At 39.8% G+C, this 16,412-nt stretch overlaps 1 protein-coding gene and 1 pseudogene across 6 annotated transcripts; both read left to right on the top strand.

Annotated features, from left to right (window-relative positions):
- The first annotated feature begins 5,120 nt into the window (after positions 1-5,120).
- Positions 5,121-9,568, top strand: LOC104598058 (vesicle transport v-SNARE 13-like). 6 transcript variants are annotated; one of them, XM_010259952.3, is made up of 6 exons: positions 5,121-5,525; positions 6,151-6,261; positions 7,209-7,267; positions 7,378-7,566; positions 7,937-8,107; positions 9,201-9,568. In XM_010259952.3, exons 2-6 carry the CDS (start codon positions 6,168-6,170, stop codon positions 9,354-9,356), a joined length of 669 nt encoding a protein of 222 aa, XP_010258254.1. In that variant the 5' UTR covers positions 5,121-5,525; positions 6,151-6,167; the 3' UTR covers positions 9,357-9,568. The 6 variants fall into 6 exon arrangements, with proteins under 6 accessions (XP_010258254.1, XP_010258253.1, XP_088742790.1 ...); XM_010259951.3 differs by having other exon boundaries at positions 5,121-5,771; XM_088886664.1 differs by having other exon boundaries at positions 5,125-5,771; positions 6,091-6,261.
- A 1,650-nt stretch (positions 9,569-11,218) lies between these two features.
- LOC148792059 (ethylene-responsive transcription factor RAP2-12-like) lies at positions 11,219-11,958 on the top strand (annotated as a pseudogene).
- The last annotated feature ends 4,454 nt before the right edge of the window (positions 11,959-16,412 follow it).

Below are 16,412 nucleotides of genomic sequence, written 5' to 3'. Positions count from 1 at the left end.
TGTCAGAGGCCTCGGATGAAAACCCGAGGCAGGTACTCTGACGGTCAAGTTAGTACGTTGGTACGAGGTGGTTGAGGCTTGAGGTACGAAGGAACTTAGACGAGGCCACAGGGAAGGATATAAAATCTCAAGGAGAGTTTGAGTCTTAAGTTCTGAATCCTTTACCTTAGTGGAGGTACCTTCTATTTATACTTGAGGTCTTCAGGTTATGGCAGAGCTTGGGCGGTCGAGATAAAGCCCGTATGCAAGGAGCGCGGTCATCTAAGGCCGCCAGGTGACGCAGCATGATTGGTTTCGCAAGACCCGCCAAGCTCATCCCTGAGCATGCCTTGATTGGCCCTGCGAGGTCTACTAAGCTCGGCTCTGCCTGTTCTCTGATTGGCTTCGCCCTGAGACGCGCTAATAGGCACGTGTAGGCCCACCATTGGGCTATTCGAATGCACCTACATCAAGTACTACCCCAGCAAAGTTTGAGAACGCAGGTGTCACCTAAGTCTTATGATGGATAATTGCTTCAATAGGCTCTTGATTCTTATGATGATATCGTCTCCTACATCGACCTTGATATCTCCTCCGATGTCCCCGCCATCCGACTCGCCACTCTTGTCACCGAACAACCCATCAATCAAATGGCTTTTGGGTTCCAACTCCATCAACAATGTTGTCACGTCCATGCATCAGTTGCAGCTTTGTAAGGTGAAACTATACCCTCATCATGGAGTGTGCAGGTTGGTTATGGGTTTGGATGGCGAGGGGCTCGACCCTTCGCCTGGGGTTCTTTAGCTTGCCATCAACTCCCACTCGGACCCCGACTGCATGTGGATTGGGGTACCTTGATACCTAGGATAGGGGTTCCATCATCTAGGAGCAATAATTGAACTCTAAGAAGTTTCGGCGACGTTCTGGTAGTACTTCACATTTGGGGTAAGGGAACACCACCATCTTCATTGTCTTCAGATGGCGAAGCACACAATTTTTCGGAAACAAAGAAATCAAAATCACCGCCACCGCTACAACTTCCATTAGCGGCGGTGAACAATAAGGGTATTTTAGGAATTTTAAAATAATTAATACTCACATGATGTCACATGTGAATGGAATGTGACAGAAAATTAACGACAAAGGAGATTTTAGACAATTGTCAAAAAACTTAAGGGTAGCTTAAGATAATATGTAAACAGTAAGGGTATAATTTGTCAATTTTGTGAACAATAAAGATAATTTAAGAGATTTATCCAAAAATAATAAAAAACGAAAGCAATAAAATGCTAATGAAAAAAAATAAAGAAGAAACCAAGAATTATTTTCCTTTGTGGAATCAAATGGGAATGATGAAATGGAATATGTGAAGAAGGAAATGAAAGGGGGGGGGGGGTAAATATGTGCAAACTTGGAGTTGTTTTGACGCTGCCATAATTTGAGCTTTAAAACCATATTGCTGGGTATTAACCTGTCTGTAAAGGCATGTTGTTTTTCCTAACCAAAGAAACTTGGAAATCATTTTTTTCCATAATTAACCAAGCAGATTCAAGGATGGATGTTTATACAACATCTAACCATTAGTTGTGTTGGGATTCACATATGATTAGTTGAAGAAAATCTCACATTGGAAAAGAATGAGAGGTGTAAGGGACTTATTATATAAAAAAATGGCCCATAACCTAATTGCTTAAGCTTTTGTGTTGTATGTAGTGTTCCTCTTTTGTGTGTACAAGTCTTATGCATGTGTACATGTACAAGTTACTTCTTGAAAAAAAAGGTCCACTTGTCAAAACTACACATGTAATTTATTGCAAAGCCAGGAGTGCAGTGCTAAGATAGAGAGGAAACAAGGCAGTTGAGGTATGTTTGACTTTGTTGATACCCACTTTTATGATAAAGAATTGAAGTAGGACTGTAAGAGGAAGGTGGTGCAAATTTTTGCATTCAATTTTTGGGATGCAAAATTTATATAGCTAATGAATGCAAAAGAGACAAAAATACAAATTTCGTATCATGTAAGAATGCAAATCATAATTACAAAAAGGGAAAATTATAATCAAAATTGACTGTACATTTAAAATTAGGTTGTTGCCAATATGGGATTCTTAATTCATGTTGGACACAACAAAATGCTTATACCCAAATTGCTCTTAATGTTGGGTGATTTGAAAATAAACAAAAAGGATTTATTTTCAATTTCTTTCCCACTCCCTCATCTCTTGATCTCCCTAACACTCTCTCACTCTCACAGGCATCTCTCTTTACTCAATGATTGTGTGATTTGAAAATAAATAAAGGGTTTTTAGTTTTTATATTTCCATTCTCTCTCATCTCAATCGTTCTCTCTCCTGTTCTCTCATAGTCACACTCTCTCTATCAATCTCTTTTTTTGTCACTCCGTCAATCTCTCGTTCTTCCTCAATCTCTACCATTCTCTTTTTTGATCAATTTCTCACTCTCCCTCAATCTCTATTGTTCTCTCTCATTTTCTTGTTCTTTTTATTTTTCTTACACACTTATATGGTATTAATTAAACCGTATAAACATAGGCCAACTTGGTATGGTTTTAAAATCATTACATCAACTTGGTCAAGAGTTTCTTGTAAGCTTTTGTCAAATTTGTATAATGATTTGTGAATTTTATCAAGTTGGTCTTATGTTTGTTTATACTGTCGGATTAATACCGTGTGTAAGTTGTTAAGTTAGTCAAGGGGCCAACCACTTGTATAATATTTATACAGTTTGATTAATCAAGTTATAAATTTCTATCAAGTTGGTGTAAATTTCATAGCCAAGAGTTTCTTGTGAATTTTTATCAAATTGGTGCAATGGTTTTAGAACCATACCAAGTTGGTATTATGTTCTTTTATATAGTTTGATTAATACCATATAAGTGTGTAAAAAAAAAAGAATGAGAGAGAACAGGAGAGATTGAGAGAGAATGATAGAGATCGAGGGAGAATGAGAGATCAACCAAAAAAGAGAATGTGAGAGATTAAGAGATTGACCGAGAAAGAGAATGAGAGAGGTTAAGGGAAAACAATATATTGATAAAGAGAGAACGAGAGAAATTGACAGAGGGAACATAAATATAGAAACTGAAAACCATTCATTTTTGTTTATTTTCAAATTACATAGTCATTAAGTAGAGAGATAACATGACTATGAAAGTGAGAATGGGAGGGATATTAAGAGATAGAGGGAGTGGGAGAGAAAATGAAAACCCTTTTTGTTTATTTTCAAATCACCCAACATTAAGGGCAATTTTGCTATAGGATTTTTGGCTGTATCCAACATGAATCAAGAGTCCCATATTAACAATAACCACATAAACCTTTGATGATATGGTTAGGATTTTAATAATTTGAAATGAAGGGCTGGTTATTAGAGTTTTATTGGTTTTTGGACCAACCTGCAATCTAATTTCAAGTGTGAGCTGGCTTTGAATATAATTTTTCATGAATGGCATATTGAACCCAATGCAACATTTGTATCTAATTTAGATTCACATTGCAAACAAATAGAAACATAGCTACAAAGCTTGGGGGTATTAACACCATATACTTTGGGAATCCAACACAAGGACAAAATGGGTAAATTATAAATTAACACCATATACTTTGGGAATAATGACACTTAGGGTCGGTTCGGTTTGCAGTCAGAATCAGAATTGGAATGGTCTATTCCCATAGTTTGTTTGGTTCAAACAGGAATGAGAATTGAAATTGAACTCACTTGGAATGAGATTTCATTCCAAACGAGGGGTAGGGAATGGCCATTCCCTCAAATGGGGAAATGCCATTCCAATAGGAATGGGAATGAGATTCCAATTCCACCTAACCAAATAGTTGAAATTAGAATAACCCACTCCGATTCCAATTCCAATTCCAGACCCCTATTCCTATGAACCAAATAGGGCCTTAGCTCCTTAAGCCTTCATTTGTGATAAAGGCCCTTTTAAACTTTCATATTTCAACACTTTGCCCTCTCCTTTAGCATTCCAAGTTTCAACACTTAATTTTTAAATAAGAATCTCGTATGATTCTCATGTACTTGTTAAATATTTCTAAATCTCCATGTTACCCTTTCCTTATGGGACAATTTTTCCATTTATTTATGTTTATTTCTTTTTTTTTCTTGCGGTGAGGGTTTTGTTCAATGGTTTAAAATTAAAGTGGGTCAGAAAGAGATAAATTGCTTTGTTCTACCCATTTTTGTCATTTTGATATCATACAAATCTCATGAAGGCATTTTAGTAAATTAACTTATGCCATGAATCCAATTAATAGGTAGAGGCAAAGCCTTTGGAATTTAAAATTTAGGGAAAAATCCCGATCAATATCCTGTACTTTGGATCCAGTGCTACTTTGGTCTCTGAATTTTCAAAACATGTTGATTTAATACCTAATATTAATCAACATGTTAATAAGTTGTTAAGTGGTATTTGAAAAGATACAAATGCCCTTCAAGTGTCATCTAATTTTCTTTATCAATCATCCAAACTATGATAAAAATGAATAATCCCAAATTCTTGCCTCTTCTATTAAAGAAGGTTACGATCACCAGAATACCTATTAAGACGGGACCCTGACTTTCTTGAATAGAAGAGGCAATGATTTGAGACTGTTCATTTTTTGGCAATATTTGGATGTTTGATAAAAAGAATTAGATGATACTCAAAGAGCATTTGTATCTTTTCAAGTGCCACTTAACGGCTGATTAACTAATTGATTAATAACATGTACTAGGTTGACATATTTTGAAAATTTATATACTGAATTATTACATTTTAAAGTTCTAAAATCAAAATAACACTAAACACAAATTATATGGTACTAAACTAGAATAGTCTTTGTTACAAATGAATGTTCTTGCTAAGCAAAAATCGTGTACTCACTCTGAGAAACACGACATCCAGCTGCGCGTTGAGTTGAGACCCATACTTCGTATATTAAATTCATGGGAGATATGCCCTGTGTATGGCTGGATGGCGGATGCCGATGCCGTTCTCTCAGATATGTCCACGATTTTTGTTTTTAAAGCAGATCCCATCCCATCGCATATTATTTCTGCCTTTTGTAGCGTTTGGGCAGGAGATCCGGACTCGTGTGTATGCTGTGAGCATTGAACAACAATTCCCCACCGTTTGATGTGAATCAGATTGATAGGCGAACTGAGTTCAACAGTCAACTATTCAAAGTGAAAACAATGGAATGTTCCAGGCTTCCAGCGTAGATCATGGACAATGCAGTTACACTGTTATCGCCTCCGGAGAGATCTTCCCTTTTTCAGTTTTCACCAATAACCCACACCACCTTTCCACCGAAGACTAAAAGAGAGCTTTTTCGAGCAGTGCAGATGATGACTTTATTTGCACAGCTACTCTTTCCAACCATACTCTCTTATCATTTTGCGCATTGGAGAATCCGACACGACAACGCCAGGAAATAATTGTTAGTCGCGACTCGCTACTCCGCAACAGGGAGTGAGGGTGAGGGACCCGACCCCTCGTACTGAGTCGTATCACATTCATCTGGCTTTAGGTGAGAAGGGCACTTCCGAAACTTCATCATCTCTTTGCCTGAGACACGTCGAAGAAAACAGCTCGGTCCATCCAAGCTTGGTTAGCCATATTTTCTGATCCTTCAAAAAACCCAACCCAACTCAACTTTTACGTCCCAGTTGTCTTCGATCGGAATCCGTATTTCTTCTTGGCAATTCCTGTAATTTTTGGCGATAATTTCAGTTTCGGATTGTACTCAGGTGCTTTTTTCAGCGTTCATTTTAATGTATTGCCCCTAAATTCTTTTTTCCTTATATCGATAACTTCTCTGTCTATTCATGAATCATCCTATTGTTAGAAAATTATTGGGTTTTGTTTATATTCGGCCGATCTATCTCTACCACGATAATACCCTCCAATCTTTCGTTGCTTTTTCTCGGCGAAATACAGAGCTTTGCTCTTTCAATTGCTCAACTAGAGAGAACTAGGGTTCTGCTAATTAATTAATCATATTAGAGCAATTGCAAGGCAGTATAGATGAATCCAACTTTTTTTTTTTCTTTCTTAAATAATATTTGTTAACCAAGTTCATTTCATTTGGAAAGGTTGCAAAGTTTCGGCCTTTTTATAGGTATAGACACTGCTAACTATCTACGATTTATTAGTAAGAACTTCGAGCACGATGAGTGAGGTGTTTGAAGGATACGAGCGCCAATATTGTGAACTCTCAGCGAATCTGTCCAGAAAGTGCACCTCTGCTGGTCTCCTTGATGGTGGTAATAGATGAGCTCCCTTCTCCGTACACAACCTTTTTTTTTCCTGAATTTAGCTTAATATGAATATCCCTTTTGTCTTCCCTTCATATTCCGTGCCTTCATTTGTAGGATATTATGTGATGGGTACGCACATTGCTTGATTTCTGTTATTGAATTTTTTACTATGACTGTAATGATTAATGGTATTTGTATACTTATTTATTTGTAGATGTTTTTGATTGTTGAAATTAGTTAGCCTCTTCTCTGCTACCTCCCCAGGTTCCAGTGTTTTAAGGGGTGTTTGTCAATATGTATTATTTTGTTTTTCAAATCAATAGCAACTCTGCAACTGCTGCATCAACAAAATCATATTGTTTTTGCTGATGTGGTAATTTATTTTTGTTTTGAAAAATAATATCATGCATATTGCTGAAGACTTCCTTAGTTTGCTTTGATGTTCTCATTTTTTTTTTATTTAACTGGTAAACAATGCTTGGAATGATCCACCCATAGAGGCTATGCATCTGCTTTGATGATTAGTTTTGAGTTCGTTTGAGAGATTATTTTCTGCTTTTAGAAGAAAACAAAATCGATAATACTCATATGTTTGCTTGCTTTTCAAAGAGAAAATGAATGATGATACAAACAAAGCTTAGAGAGAAATATGGAGCCACCGAGCCAGTAGGTTTTATTCTTAATGCTGTTAATGTGCCTCTTATGTCCCTGAGGGAGAAACAATTTAATAGAACTTTCGTAAGAAAAAGAAGGTTGCTAATTGCCACTATTAGTTTCCCATTATAAAAGAGACAATGGAAGAAACTATGTTGGTATTATAACATTTGAAGTAGCATAAAGTCTTCTAAGTTCTAACTGGCAATTTAAACCTATATACTTATAACTTGTTGCTTATGTGTAATCCTTTCTCCTTTACTTTTTATGGATGATAATTTGTTTGTTTTGATTTGCAGAGCAAAAGAAACAAAAGGTTTCTGAAATAAAAGCTGGATTGGATGATGCTGAGTCTTTGGTACTGATCAAATTATAGATACACATATATTTTACAATTCTAGACCTGCTGTTTCTTCAGACTTCTTATCCTTATCATTGTTTTTAATTTCGAGCTTTGTCTTTCTTCAGATTCGTAAGATGGACCTTGAGGCAAGAAGCTTGCAGCCAAATGTAAAAGGCATGCTTCTTGCAAAGTTGAGAGAGTATAAGTCTGATCTGAACAATTTGAAAAGTGAGGTTAAAAGAATCACATCAACTAATGCTAATCAGGCTGCACGGGATGAATTATTGGAGTCAGGAATGACAGATACACTGATGGTATGTCTGGATTAATATAGCATGTTTTCTGTTGCCCTGTATATTTTTCTTAAGCTTGATGAGAACAATACTTATTTCTGGTTAATGCTGTTGTGCATTTCAGTTGCCTTACTCCAAATTTAAATCTGCTGCCAACTGAAATGTTTATTGTTTAAACTTCCTGTTTTCCGAAGTTTTAGATGCTCATATTCATTGTAGCTTTTCTTTTCTATATTGCCTTTGGAGCATCTTCTGTTCTTGAATTTTTGCTACATTTCCATACATACCATCATGGAACATCTTTCCTATTACCTTTTGGGGGATATATTATCTTAAGTTGATTAGTAGAAAAATCTTTTTGCATCAATATAATTTGATGGATTATGTACAGGCATCTGCTGACCAAAGAACTAGATTATTAAAGGCAACTGAGAGATTAAACCAGTCAGGTGACAGAATCAAGGAGAGTAGAAGAACAATGCTGGAGACGGAAGATCTAGGTGTTTCTATCCTTCAAGATTTGCATCAACAACGCCAGGCTCTCCTGCATGCTCATGACACTGTATGTATTTCAGCCTTTTCTTGGTTACAGTTCATGCTTACTTTCTACAGTGATTTATCTCTGCTTTTCCAACGTTTTGTTTCATTGCTTAACACATGGACTGGCAATTTGATTAATGTTTTTGATGTTTTTTAATCCCAGAGTCATAGACAGAAATATTGCCAATGATCAATGTGGACTCTGGGGGGCTAGCTTTTGGATGCCAACCAAATAATCCATATGCCAATATATGATTTTTTTCTGGTTTAGATATAGTATTATTGGTGTGGCAATGACATGACAGGTTTTTCTTTTTTTGGTACAGGCATTACAGGATTCAGAATCCGACATGTAATGAGTTTGGGAGTCATTCAAGGCTAAAATTCTAGATTCATTTATGGGATTGAAAAAAGGGGGGGGGGGGGGAGTACAGTGTGTGTCATGTGAGTTTTGAAATATTATGCATATATGTAGAGATTCTGCAACAAAGGCCTACACAACCACATGTTGAAACAATCTTGAGTGCTGATGATGACCCTATTCTTTAATTAGGACAATGAATGCCTAATTCCCTAATAAATATAGCCTAGCACAATCTTTATCCCTGTATATCCCTGTAATAGATAAGACATGCTCTGATGGAATTATTACTTGTATTTTTAGTATTGACATATATCCTCTGTAGACGTCAGTTGTATAACCATTCCATTTTTTAGTATGCTACTTGGTGCATTAAGCCAACCAAGTAGACAGTTTCTGGTGTTTGACATGTGCAACTGACTCATCGAGTCTGACTTAGGAATGCGGCAATGGTATTTTATTAGCAATTCAGATGGATAACATTGTATGCTATTTTGGTTTTTCATCCAAGACCTGACTGGTGCATTATGTATTAGACAGATCTTTTGTACTCAAAATTGTTGAAAGCACTAAGATGTGGATTTGTGTATGTATTCTTATCTTGTATGCTATTTTGATTTTCCATCCAAGACCTGACTGGTGCATTATGTATTAGACAGATCTTTTGTACTCAAAATTGTTGAAAGCACTAAGATGTGGATTTGTGTATGTATTCTTATCTATATATTCATATGTGTATGTTCTTTCTTTGCAGCTTCATGGGGTTGATGACAATATTGGCAAGAGCAAGAAGATTTTGACTGCCATGTCAAGAAGGATGAACAGGAACAAATGGATAATTGGCTTCGTAATTGCAGTCCTCGTTATCGCAATCATCTTGATCTTGTATTTCAAGCTCTCCCACAAGTGAGATATGCTTGTTCGATTCTGTTGTGGCTGACCTTCCACATTGTCTATAATGATTTTGAATGTTTATGATTCTTCTTGATACCATTTGGAGAGTTCGACACAAAAGTGTTAATAAGATGTTTTGGCGGTCGTATTACCTTTTTCCTTTACAGTTTGAATCTGTTAATCTTTTCCTCATCTGGAATGAAATGTTGAGACCCTTGGTGTTGTTCATGGTGTGGATTCTTGTTTTCAGCAAGTGTTAACCAATCCTTATTTCATTTGTTTTCAACATTTGACTGATGCTATATCGGAACTGCCCAAGTCATGCTTGAGAGTTGAGATTGCTGCACTGATATACCAAATCTGAAAGTACGCTTGAGAGGCTTATAAACGCCATACCATACTTGGCTGAAGACGTGATCTTCAGGAGCAATATTAGATTAACAGTTGACAATGCGTCCGGGAGGGCGAGGTACCAGTGGTCCAGTACCAAACCCTAGACCTTGTCTGCGGGTTAGTGGGGTTGGCCTTGATCTAGAATTCTGTTATCTTTTTTCTTCTTTTTTTTTTTGGGTAAATAAAAGTCAAAACTTCTGATAAGGGATTTCAAATTCTTCGGTTAAGTATTTTCAGGCTTAGGGCTTAGCTCTAAAATTGGGCAGACAAATCAAAAGTTGACAAGCAGCTGGAGGTAAGTGGGACGCCATCTTTCTTGGTTTCTACGTAAAAATGTCAGAAATCAACGACTAAAGTGGACATGAATGAAATCATATTCTACCGCTTGTCAGCAGACGCAGCTCCATGAATACGTAGAAAGGACCATCATCTGGTCCAGATTGCGAAGAAGGGCATCATCATCGTACATATTATTTGCTGTTCATGTGAGAACATTATTATGGGGAGCCGTTATTACGTAGGAACTTTGAAATTTTAAAAATACACTTGGGTTCATTTGTTAGCACTCCGGCGGTTAAACATCTTGTGTATTTTTGAGATTATTCTGTAGAGTAAAAATCATTACTATAGAATGTTTGTCAGAAAATTTCAATATATTATTTGCTATTCATGTGAGAACGAGACGTTCAGTTGCCTGAAAATGTTCTCAGAGATACATTCGAAGAATATTTTTAGTATTATATTAATGATTAATTGATGAAATAGTCCCAAGTGTATTTTTGAGGGTTCAAGTTACTCAAGTATTGTATTGTAATTGAAAGTTCAGGTAGTTATATGTAATTTATTCTATTTTTTATAATAAAAAAATAAAAAGTATAACGGCAAATTTTTTGAATTGTCCCTACTGTTTAGTTAATTGATAAACTGTACCCTTATTATTTAACTATTGTCTTAAACCACCCTACTATATCTAACAATTACCATTATCGTTAAATTGTAATAGAACATATGAATTATCTGTTTGTTTAGGCTGTGTTTGGTTTGAAGGAAAAAGTAGGGAAAAGAAAGGAAAGGTAGAAAAACCTTTACAAACCTTGTATAGGGTTTCTTGCCTTTCCTTTCCTTTCTTTTTCCTTCAAACCAAACATAGCCTTAAGTTGCAACAGACCTCCCCCCTTTCCTTCGGTCTCTCTCTCCTCTCGTCTAGTTATCTTTTTTTCTCTCTTTATTTCGGATTCGGGATTCCTGTAACAACTAGCAGCTATGGTGACCACTTCCTACTTCATAAGTTTAGATTTTAGGTGCGATGTTCAATCTCGCTTATAGGGCTGATTGAACATCGTAGAAATCCCTGAAGGCGGTGAACTGTTAGAAGATGCATCGCATCGGCATGATTCATATTTAATAATGAAATTAAGCTGAATCCTTGAGAGTTCAGTCATTAATTTTGTGCCTAGCCTCAGAACCACGATTTATAAAGTCCGAATTCTGGTTTATGGATGTTTGCAAAAACCTCACAACCACGTCATTGTATTTCCTTGAGAGTGTCTATGTTCAAATATTGTCCCATAACTGCTTTGGCCAAGGTGAATTTCCCTGAAGAGGCTCACCCTACTGCTCCAAAGTGCATTGCTAACCCAAGCATAGAGAAGCCACTTCCTAGGCCTAATTTGGTCTCTGTGAATCAGAGTTTCATTTTTATGAACCATGCAAATTCAAACTTTTACAATAATCCAAGGTTTATGGAAGAAAAGGCACCAGTTAAAGCATCTGAATACTTGAATTCCGTCCCCATTGTGGAAGACCAAATCGGTTTCAAATCATTTTCCCCTTTCCGATGGTACCATCATGTGCTTTAATTCAGACCAAGGAAGTAACTCCTTTGATTGCTCTAACTTTCGCTGGGGAGAATGTGAGCCCAAGACACCTGAAATTTCATCGGTTCTTTCCTCGACAATGGAAAGTGGTGGTTCTAAATTTATTGAAGATGCTAATCCAAAGAAAAAACTGAAGACCATATCTGAGGAAGCAGTGCTTAACGAAGGAAATGCTCCTAAGAACTGCCGGCGCTTGAGTTTCAAATCCCATATCTTGAGGATAGTTGGAATGCATCAGTAGATAGCTTCCTTAGCAGTGAGAGACAACTCAAGATTTTGAAAGTTCGATGGATCTCTGGCTGGAGATTTGATGACCTCCTCCCACCAATAATGGGAAATGTCTTCTGAAGGATATGCCTTTGTGGGGAGGGCTTTAATGTAAATAAGACATGATTGGTGTTTGGAGATGGAATGCAGACAAGACATGGAGAGCAAAACAATTGGAACCTACATCTAAGACCATGAATGCACCGTTTGCAGGCAGCTTCGGGACCGAAGAGCAGATAGGCCGTCAATCTCTGCTCCGAATCACTTTTTATGTTCGAAAACTGATTCAGGCGCGCTAGAGTTGCTATAGCGGCTTCCATCCTCCTTTCGGAAATGATGGCGATTATGTAGCATCCAATGACCATCGCCTCCACTGATCTCACTGCTGCAACTCAATCATTATTTGTAGAAAGCAGGGGGCAACCAATCTCATCGAATGCAGCTTATGACCACTTCCCACTTCATAAGTTTTTAGGTGTGATGTTCAATCTCGCCTAAAGGGCTTATTGAACATGGAAGAAATCTCTACGGGTGTGAACTGTAAGTGTGCATTTCGTTCGCAACTACATCATAGTAATGTGATCGTCACGGATCCTTCGCTCATCGTCAGAATCTGCCACTTCGGTACTGCTGAACTACGCAGAGAAATCCCTCAAGACGAGCCAAAAGAATAGAGCGGGGAGATTACAAAGGAGAAACCATCGTCAAAATACAAAAGATCAAACAATCGGGTGATGAAAATCAAATAGACGAGAGGGTACATCATATGTGAGCGCCCCACTTCCCCCACCGGTAGGCACAACTTTTTCTGAACCTTCTAACCTTCTGTGGTTCCCCCTCGGAATCGGGCAGTCCCAGTTCAACGACCTGGTTCAGTGTGTCCGGGCTATCCAGATCCAAATGCAGCAGGTCCAGCAGTTTCAATAGTACCAGCAACATTATTTCTATCAGCAGTACCAACATCAGTTCCCTCCACTACCGCAGAACCAGCAGTCGGTTCCACCTCGGCACCCAGGGGCCCATTAGAATCAAAACCGGCCTAGGACTAACCAGAACATCAGCCGATCTCCACATCGGGGTGAAGAGACCTCGCAAGTATCGATTCCTCTTAGGAGTCAGGTCTCGTCCCGTGGGAGAAGAGACGGTTAGCTTACTCCACCGGCCTCGCAAGGGAACCTCGGAAACAGGTCCGGGGATACTCAGCCTAACAGGACCAATCCTCCTCGGCATTCACAGCAAGAAAATGACGGTTTTCTAGCAGGTAACCAATTCGGGGTTCGAGGTGCGAACTCAAGACAGGGCCTCTCCGTCCCTTGTGATAGCTAGCCCCAGAATCCCACACGGAACCAGGAGTTACCTCGCGACAGAGCGGTACCGGAGCACACCAAAGTCAGCAGCACCAACACCGAGCCAGTAAAGAAACAACAACAGAGACGTCGCAAGGCATGTCGTACCTCGGCTCAGAATAGCCAGCTAGCAAAGCCAAGCCAACGAGAAGGGCAAGCCAAAGGTAAGGAAGAAGCGAGCTCGGTGGCTGCAAATTCCGCTCCTCCACTACTTTGCAGGTCATCTCCCTTGTCTCCTGAGCTCTTGGCGACTCCAATGCCTAAAGAATTCAAGATGCCTTCCTTGGACAAGTATGACGGATCCTTCGATCCTAATGACCATGTGGACTCTTTCCAGTCCCAAATGCACCTAGCTGGGGCTGATGAGTTGTGCATGTGTGTAACCTTCTCCACCACCTTTAAAGGGGTAGTTCAAACCTGGTATCGGAACCTCGCGCCGGGATCAATCAAAAGCTGGTCGCAGTTCGCAGACTTATTTACCTCCCACTTCATCACTAGCAAGAAGTGCCCGAAGTCATAGGAAAGCCTTCTCAAAGTAGTTCAAAGGGAAGGAGAATCAATCAGAAGCTACATTAAGCGCTTCAACGACACATGCTTACAGATACCAGACCTCGACCCGGCGGTAAGACTCACTGCAGCAAAGAAAGGAATAACCCACAGGGAGTTTAAATGGCATGTGGTGGCCAACAAAACAAAGGATATCACCGAATTCCTTAAGCTAACCGATCAGTTCATCGGTACCGAAGAGGAAATCAATCAGAAGGCCAACAATCCACCAACAGAAAAGAGGAAAAGGGACAATGAAGAAAAAAGTAATGGCAGACAAAAAAGAAGGAAGAGCAAGTCCCCGAGCAGGGGAAGAAACAAATCCAGAAGCGATCTCACTCGCGAACTCGCAAGTCAGGTCGGCGCTCCAGGACTCCACCTGTCGAAAGAACGAACTACACGCCATTGAGCTAAGCGAGGAGAAATCCTAATGGCCATTAAGGATTCCTCCTTCGTCATATGGCCTCCCAGGTTAAGGGGAGATCCTGCAACAAGGAACCGAAATGTCTATTGTCATTTCCATAGGGACCACGGGCACAAAACAGAGAATTGCAGGAACCTCCGTGACAAGATCGAGGAGCTTATCCATCGTGGATACCTAAAGAATTTCATACAGCGAGAAGAGAGAGGCCAAGCAGATCAGCAAACAGATCGATAGGGGGACCAGAGAAGGAATGCCCCCGAGACCAATAGGTAGAACGAGCAACCGTCGCAGCAATTGCCCGAGGAAAGACCGACCTGCGGGGTAATTAATATGATTACCGACGGGTCCATCATTGCAGGGTGTACATCAGCAGCCGGAAGGACCTTAGTCTGCGAGCTAGAAAATGAAGAGGAAAACCCGCCAAAGCGACATAGGCTTGAAGAACCAATATACTTCACAGAGGACGATGCACGTGGGATCCAATACCCTCATGACGATGCCCTAGTGGTAAAAATGAGAATCAATGACTTCGAAGTGAAGCGCATCCTGGTGGACTCAAGCAGCTCGACAGATATATTATTCAAGGAAACTTTTGACAAGCTACAACTACAGCAGAGCGATCTAAAACCGACAAACGCTCCTCTGGTAGGCTTCAGCGGCGAGGAGGTTAGACCTCTCGGACGAGTCACGATACCCGTAGAGGCCGACACGTGGCCAAATATCGCGAGGTTTGAGCACATGTTTCTGGTGGTCGCGACTCCCTCTCCCTATAACGCCATAGTAGGTTGACTCATTACGCACGTCCTACGTGCAATAGTATCCACCTACTATCTAGCGATGAAGTTTCCAACTGACTATGGAGTAGGAGTTGTGCGAGGTGACCAACTTGAATCTCGCAAATGCTACGTAGCTGCTCTCAAAGGGAAAGCGAAGCTAGCGGATGATGTCGAGCTCGAGCGCACAACGGAATATGCCGATGAGCGAGTTGCCCTGATAGAGGAGACGGTCCACATCCCGGTTTCAGCTGATGACCCGGCCAAGACTCTCCAGATCGGGGCCTTGATCAACAAACCACTCCGCTCCCAACTAGTAAGTTTCTTACTAAAAAACTTGGATATTTTTTCTTGGTCCACGGTAGAAATGCCCAGAATAGACTCCAAGATTCTAACTCACAAATTAAATATCGACCCCTTAGTCAGGCCGGTAAGACAGAAGAAGCACAACCTTGCCCCGGAACGTCGAAGGGTAGTCGATGAAGAGATCGGGAAGCTCCTAGCGGCAGACTTCATCAGGGAAGTCCATTACCCGAGCTGGGTGGCTAACCCAGTTCTAGTAAAAAAGGCCAATGGCAAGTGGCGCATGTGCGTCGCTTACACCGACCAAAATAGAGCCTGCCCAAAAGATTGCTTCCCGCTGCCCAAGACCGACTACCTAGTGGACACGACCTCAGGGCATGAGTTGTTGAGCTTCCTAGACGCCTATTCCAGTTACAACCAGATTAGAATGGATCCTGTTGACGAAGAGAAAACTGCTTTTATAACTGAGCTCGCGTTGTAGTGTTACAAGGTCATGCCCTTCGGATTAAAAAATGTCGGGGCAACCTTTTCGCGCCTTGTAAATAAAATTTTTGAGCCGTTAATCGGTAATAAAATAGAGTGTTATGTTGATGACATGGTCGTGAAGACCTAGTTTTCAAATTTCTTGTTGAATGATTTACAAAGTGTTTTTTAAATTTTGCGAAAATACAATATAAAGTTAAATCCAAACAAGTGTCTTTGGAGTCACATTGGGTAAATTCCTAGGCTATATAGTCAACCGATGTGGCATCGAAGCCAGTCCGGATAAAATAAAAGCCATCATAGATATGAGACCATCCCGCAAAATAAAAGTGGTTCAGAGGCTGACTGGCCGGATAGCCACCCTAAGCCGCTTCATATCCAATTCGGCAGATCGTTGCTTACCCTTTTTTAAAGCCATAAAAAAGAGTAAGGACTTCGAATGGACTGAAGAATGCCAACTCACCTTTGACGAGCTGAAAAGATACTTAGATGCCGCCCCAGTTTTAACTCGACCCAAGGAAGGGGACGTATTAAAGTTGTACCTCTCCGCGAGTGATGAGGTGGTCAGCTCGGTACTAATCAAAGAAGTAAATTGGGTCCAACGACCCATCTACTATGTTGGTAAAGTTTTGCAGGACGCAAAACCAGATACCCGGAGAT

The sequence above is a fragment of the Nelumbo nucifera genome, chromosome 4 (genome assembly GCF_055504915.1).
Source record: "Nelumbo nucifera cultivar China Antique chromosome 4, China Antique-T2T, whole genome shotgun sequence".
Taxonomy (NCBI): Eukaryota; Viridiplantae; Streptophyta; class Magnoliopsida; order Proteales; family Nelumbonaceae; genus Nelumbo; species Nelumbo nucifera.
This window is presented reverse-complemented; position numbering and strand designations above follow the sequence as displayed.

Coding starts and splice junctions, on each gene's coding strand:
- LOC104598058 (XM_010259952.3), top strand. CDS start 6,168: ATGAGTGAGGTGTTTGAAGGATACGAGCGCCAATATTGTGAACTCTCA. Junction 6,262..7,208: donor TGCTGGTCTCCTTGATGGTG/GTAATAGATGAG, acceptor TTTGATTTGCAG/AGCAAAAGAAACAAAAGGTT. Junction 8,108..9,200: donor TCCTGCATGCTCATGACACT/GTATGTATTTCA, acceptor CTTTCTTTGCAG/CTTCATGGGGTTGATGACAA.